This window comes from Phragmites australis, chromosome 22, assembly GCF_958298935.1.
Source record: "Phragmites australis chromosome 22, lpPhrAust1.1, whole genome shotgun sequence".
In the NCBI taxonomy this organism is placed as follows: domain Eukaryota; kingdom Viridiplantae; phylum Streptophyta; class Magnoliopsida; order Poales; family Poaceae; genus Phragmites; species Phragmites australis.
This window is the reverse complement of record NC_084942.1, coordinates 4020100-4025621: the sequence shown is the minus strand read 5'-3', so window position 1 is coordinate 4025621 and position 5522 is coordinate 4020100. Positions and strand designations below refer to the sequence as shown.

The 5522-nt window shown below is 62.2% G+C and overlaps 1 protein-coding gene across 1 annotated transcript; it reads left to right on the top strand.

Annotated features, from left to right (window-relative positions):
- Positions 1-4606: 4606 nt before the first annotated feature.
- On the top strand, positions 4607-5221 carry LOC133905414 (actin-binding protein wsp1-like). Its single transcript, XM_062347177.1, has one exon. The coding sequence runs from the start codon at positions 4607-4609 to the stop codon at positions 5219-5221; it is 615 nt and encodes a 204-aa protein (XP_062203161.1).
- Positions 5222-5522: the final 301 nt, after the last annotated feature.

Genomic DNA, 5522 nt, shown 5'->3' with positions numbered 1-5522 from the left:
ACAAGGTCTCGGTGGTCACTACGTACCCACTAGGACCTATCCTCCGGAACCGAGAGGGCACCGGGTGCGTCGTCAAGTGGGCGGTGGAGCTAGCGGAATTCGACCTGCAATTCGTCAGCCGCCAGGCGCTCTCTGACTTTGTGGCCGAGTGGACGCCCGTCCCCGAGGCCGTCCCAGAAGAAATCTCCACATATCCCGGGCACGATGCGCCCGGGTACTGGATCATGCATTTCGACGGTTCCCTCACGCTGAAAGGCGCGGGGGCCGGAGTGGTACTCACCTCCCCAACGGGTGAAGAACTCCGGTACGTCGTGCAGCTGCAGTTCCGCGCATCCAACAACATGGCAGAATATGAGGGTCTCATCGCTGGCCTCCGCGCCACGGTGGGCCTTAGGATTCGTCGCCTGCTGGTCAAGGGAGACTCCCAGCTGGTGGTCAACCAGGTCTCCAAAGAGTACCAGTGCTCGGATCCTCAAATGGCGGCGTACGTGGCGGTGGTTAGGAAGCTGGAGAAGCGCTTCGATGGTCTAGAGCTGCGGCACATCCCGCGCCGCGACAACGCTCTGGCCAATGACCTCTCTCGCCTGGCCTCCTCCCGTGCGCGCGTCCCTGCCGGAGTCTTTGAAGAAAGACTCACACGGCCTTCCGTCCTGCCTGCCGAACAGGACGAAGGGGAAACCTCGAACTCAATTCAGGGGACCCCGGCGGCGCCCTCAGTGGGAAGCCCCGTCAGGGTGTCGCCGTCCGGTGAGTGCGCTGCACTTGCCGACCGTTCTCAAGATGCCTCGTGGATGGACGACATCCGAGGGTACTTGAAGGAAAAGTTCCTCCCCGGGGATGAGGCTTCTGCCAAAAGAGTTGCTCGGCAGTCCAAACTCTATGCTATAGTAGATGGGGATCTCTACCCGCATAGCGCAGGCGGCATTCTCCTGAAATGCATCACCCGGGCAGAAGGCGACAAGCTTCTCGCTGAGATCCACGAGGGCGAGTGCGGTGGCCATGCATCGTTCCGCACGCTGGTCGGGAAGGCCTTCCGGCAAGGTTTCTACTGGCCTACAGCCCTCCAGGATGCTTCCGAGCTGGTCCGGCGCTGCAGAGCGTGCCAGTTCCACACAAAATAAATTCACCAGCCAGCTCAGGCTCTTCACACCATCCCCCTGTCATGGCCTTTCGCGGTCTGGGGGCTGGACATTCTGGGGCCATTCCCCCGAGCAGTCGGGGGCTATGAGTACCTCTACGTCGCCATCGATAAGTTCACCAAATGGCCGGAGGCGGTCCCAGTCATCAAGGTGACCAAGAACATGGCGCTCCAGTTCATCCGCGGCATCACCAGTCACTTCGGTGTCCCGAATCGGATCATCATCGACAACGGCACTCAGTTCACAAGTACCCTGTTCGGGGACTACTGCAAAGACCTCGGCATCAAGCTCTGCTTCGCCTCCGTCGCTCATCCTCGAAGCAACGGACAGGTCGAGCGCGCCAACGCGGAGATACTGAAGGGGCTCAAACCCGGACCTACAACGTGCTCGCAAAGCACGGGAAAGGGTGGGTCGATGAGCTGCCTGCCGTGCTATGGGACAACCGGACCACACCAAGTCGCGCTACCGGGGAGACTCCCTTCTTCCTCGTGTACGGCGCTGAGGCGGTCCTCCCCTCCGAGCTCACTCTAGGCTCCCCTCGGGTGCATGCCTACTCCGAAGGCTAGCAGGAGCAGAAGAGACGCGACGACGTCGATTATTTGGAAGAGCGCCGACGGTGTGCCGCCGTCCGAGCAGCCCGCTACCAACAGAGCCTGCAGCGCTACCATCAGCGCCACGTCCGGGCCCGGTCTCTTAAGGTGGGGGATCTAGTTCTCCGACGCGTCCAGTCGCGCGAAGGAAGGAACAAGCTATCCCCTATGTGGGAAGGCCCCTTTACCGTTATCGGTGTCCCGCGAGAAGGCTCTTTCCGGTTGGCAGCAGAAGATGGGCAGCCGCTCCCCAACCCGTGGAACATCGAGCACCTGCGCAAGTTCTTCCCGTAGATGGCCATGCTCGCGGCTCAGGTCAACCAGGCCGGGGGCTTCTCCCCGCCCAAGTTGACCGGGGGCTACCACTAACTGGGTAAGTCACCCAACCTTGTAAAAAGAATTGTCAATATAATATATGTATCAATGTGCAATCCTTATGTCAAATTTTATTTTTCTAGATTCTATATGTTTAATCTGTCTGGTGAGATGCTCGATTGTGCGAGAAAAGTTCGCTCTCTCATTTTCCCCGCTGATAAAAGAATCCCGATCGGTGTGTGCATGGGCAGTTGCCACTGGCTTACGTCTGTTGTGGTAGGCTGTGGTGTTCGGTGTCGTGACAGTCTCCCGGGCACTTCCGAGCCCCTGGGGTTCTCGGGTAATCCTATCGCTCGAGCCTCTCGAGTAGTCCGGAGCCTAGGCCCCAGGGCCGGGCTGTCGGTGCTCGGTCTGGTCTGTCATACCCGGGCGCCACCGAACCATAGGACCTCTGGGTTATACCTCTGCCAGCTCTTGTCCGCCGGTCTGGGTATTCGAGAGGTCTCGGGTCGAAAATGAGAGCAGTCTATAATGAGTACCGCACTAACAGAGCGCACCAAGCAAAGAGTCTCCCTATTTTCAAATCGCAGATCGACACAAAAGCAAAGGAAGCTCAACCGCGAGGGCCTCAGTGCCCAGGTCACTGCCCGGCCCTAAGGGTCCTCGGGTGGTCCTACCGCTCAGGCATGACTGGTCGGGACCGCCTGATCCCGGGCCCCTCATGCGCCCCCTGGTGCTCGGGTGCCCCGGCCGCGGGAACTAAGTTCTCGGGCACCCCGAGCTTGGAGCGCATGCCCCTCCTAGATCGGTTGGCCGAAAAGCCGACAGCTGTCCGGTGAGTGGTTAAATTCAGACGAATTTACATTCAGTAATATTTTGTTCCCGAGTCGTCCTCGGGGGCCCTCATACTCTAATCTTCTCGGTGAGATGGTCTCCTCGCGCACAAAACCCTGCCACGTGTCCACTTTTTCCTAGAGCGACAGAACGGTTCGTAGAAAGGTGTACCGTTCATACAGTAATGTCCGATCGAAGTTTTTTATAGTGGTCGTGGTGTTCAGTCCGCTTACAGGGCCCCGAGCACTACCAAGTCCCTGGGGTTCTTGGGTAATCCTATCGCTCGAGCCTCTCGAGTAGTCCGGAGCCTAGGCCCCAGGGACGGGCTGTCGATGCTAGGTCCGGTCCGTCCTAAGCCCGGGCACCACCGAACTGTGGGGACTCTTGGTCGCATTCCCGCCCGCGCGTGTCTCCAATCTACTTGCTGAGTGGTCGCAAAGTGGAAAAGTGTTCACCGGTCATGGCGTGCTCCGCACTGGATCGATTTATCTCCCGAGCAAAGAAGTTTGTGCCTTTGTCTTTTGACTTAGCCATCGCGGACTCACGGGCTCAAGGGCTGAACGCGCCCAGAAGGACGGTTGGGGCGATATCGTTCTCGGGGAAGGAAAGGTCGGGGTCGGTCCGACTGAGTACTCCTCGGGGCATCAAGTGAAAACAGCAGAAACTACACCAAGCACTCAGAAGAATACTGGAGTTGCGACCTCAAAGAAAGGCCTCCATTATATTTACAAAAAAGGGACAGCGTTTCTGAGGGATCACTCCCATATTTACATCAAGTAAAAAGAAAAGAAGAAGAAACGAATACTACAAAAAAAGCCTAGTCGGAGTCAGAGCTTTCACTGCTGCTCCTCGGGACTCGGGGCGGCGGCGCCTCTCACGTGAAGCCGGCCGCCACCGCGGCGGCGGTACTCCGAACAGCCTCCCGGGCGGCCTCCTCCTCGGCTTCGACCACCCCTTCCTGAGCTGGTCCCAGCGGGAAGTTCGGGTCCTGGCTCCGGTAGCAAGCCAGGACGTGTTTGGCCACTACCTGGGCCAAGCCATGCCCCTCCCGGGCGGCGAGTTCTTGGATGGCCTGGGGCAGCGTTTCGAGGCGCTCGCTGACCTTCTGGAAGCCCAAGGCGAACCGGCCGGGGCCCGCTCCTTTATCCTCCACGGGAAGTCGCCCGAGCCCGACCACCCTCATGGATCGCTGCATCAGCTGCAGGCTGGCCCGTTCGGTGTTGGCGGCCTCGAGTTCCTCCGCCATGGTCCGCAGCCGCTCCTCAAGACCCTACCCTCCGGCTGCACCAGCAGAGCTAGTGGCGGGCACCTGGGCCTCAGCCTGCTTTGCCTGCCCCGCCAAGGCGGACAGGGCTTGCTCGCGGATGGCCAGCTCTGCCTCGAGCTTGGTCGCCCTTTCCTCCCTAGCAGCAGCGGCCGCCACCGCCTCGACAGCCTCCGCCTCCCGGTGGGCCAACAGATCCTCCCAGGAGCCCAAATCCGCCGCCGTTATCTCGGCGTCGGTCTCCCGGATTGTGGCGTCCTCCTCCCGGCGTTGGAGCTCCCCCTCGACGTGCTGGAGTTCCTCCGCCCAGTATTGGAGATCGGCGTGGGTCCGGTCGACCTCACCTTTCTGGCGAGCTAGGTCGGCCTCGAAGGCCTCTGCTGCCCTCTCGCGGTTCATCGCCGCCTCCTCCCGCTCCTGCGCCTACCTCTCCCTGGCAAGGGCCTCGGCAGCCTCCTACCGCGATGCCTCGGCCAGGCGGGCGGTGTCTTCCCACTCCCGTGCGGCCTCCGCGCGGGCCTTCTCCAAAGCCTCCGCTCCCGCGCGACCTCCGCGCGGGCCTCCTCCAAGGCCTTCCGCTCTCCCTCCAAAGCGCGCCGTTTGTCGTCATGGACGGCGCGCGTCGCGGCAAGGCGGGAGACAAAAACGCGACAAGCCGCAGTGAGCTGCGCTCTCTCCGTGGCCAGAGCGGCGGGCTCTGCCTCCCGCTGCGCCATTTCCCCCACCACGGCCGCCTCCAGCCGCCCGATCACCTCCCGGGCGCTCTCAAGCACGACCGGGAGAGGGTCGGCAGGCTGGCTGGGTGCTGGGTCCCCCGCGGGCCTCCTCTGGGGGGCTCGGGGCCCCAGAAATTTGCCGCGCAATCATCCGCCCCGCGCTCGGCGCGCTCGGGCCAGACTCAGACGGCGCCGGCTGCTCCGGCGCGGCCTCTGTTGGCGGCTCGGCGCGGCACGACGTTTGAGCTTCTGGCTCCGCCGCCGCGCTCGCCGCTGTCGCGCTCACCATCTCCAACTCCGCCACCACGCTGGGCGGCCCCGGCTCCGCCGCTGTGCTCGGCGACCCCGGTTCCGCCGCCGTGATTATTGGCCCTGGCCCCGCCGGCGCGCTCGGCTCGGGCGCGCTTGGCTCAAGGACTGGCGCCGGACTCGGTGCCTCCGGCCGCCCCTGGCTCTTGGCGGCGCCTGTAGGTGACCTGCGAGAGAAAAACAAGATCGAAACTCAGAGTGCAATCCGGGTAAAGCGCACTCGGGAAAGAGGGGAGGACGAAACTTATATGGCCGTGGGTCTTCGGTACTGCCACCTCGCTGCCGGAATCCTGTACTCCGGGCTCGGCGGCGCTGGCCCGGATTCCTCCCTCCTCCTCTTCTGCCGGGGGCTCCG

Excerpts from the sequence above, each read along its gene's own strand:
- LOC133905414 (XM_062347177.1), top strand. The coding sequence starts at position 4,607 with ATGCCTCGGCCAGGCGGGCGGTGTCTTCCCACTCCCGTGCGGCCTCCG.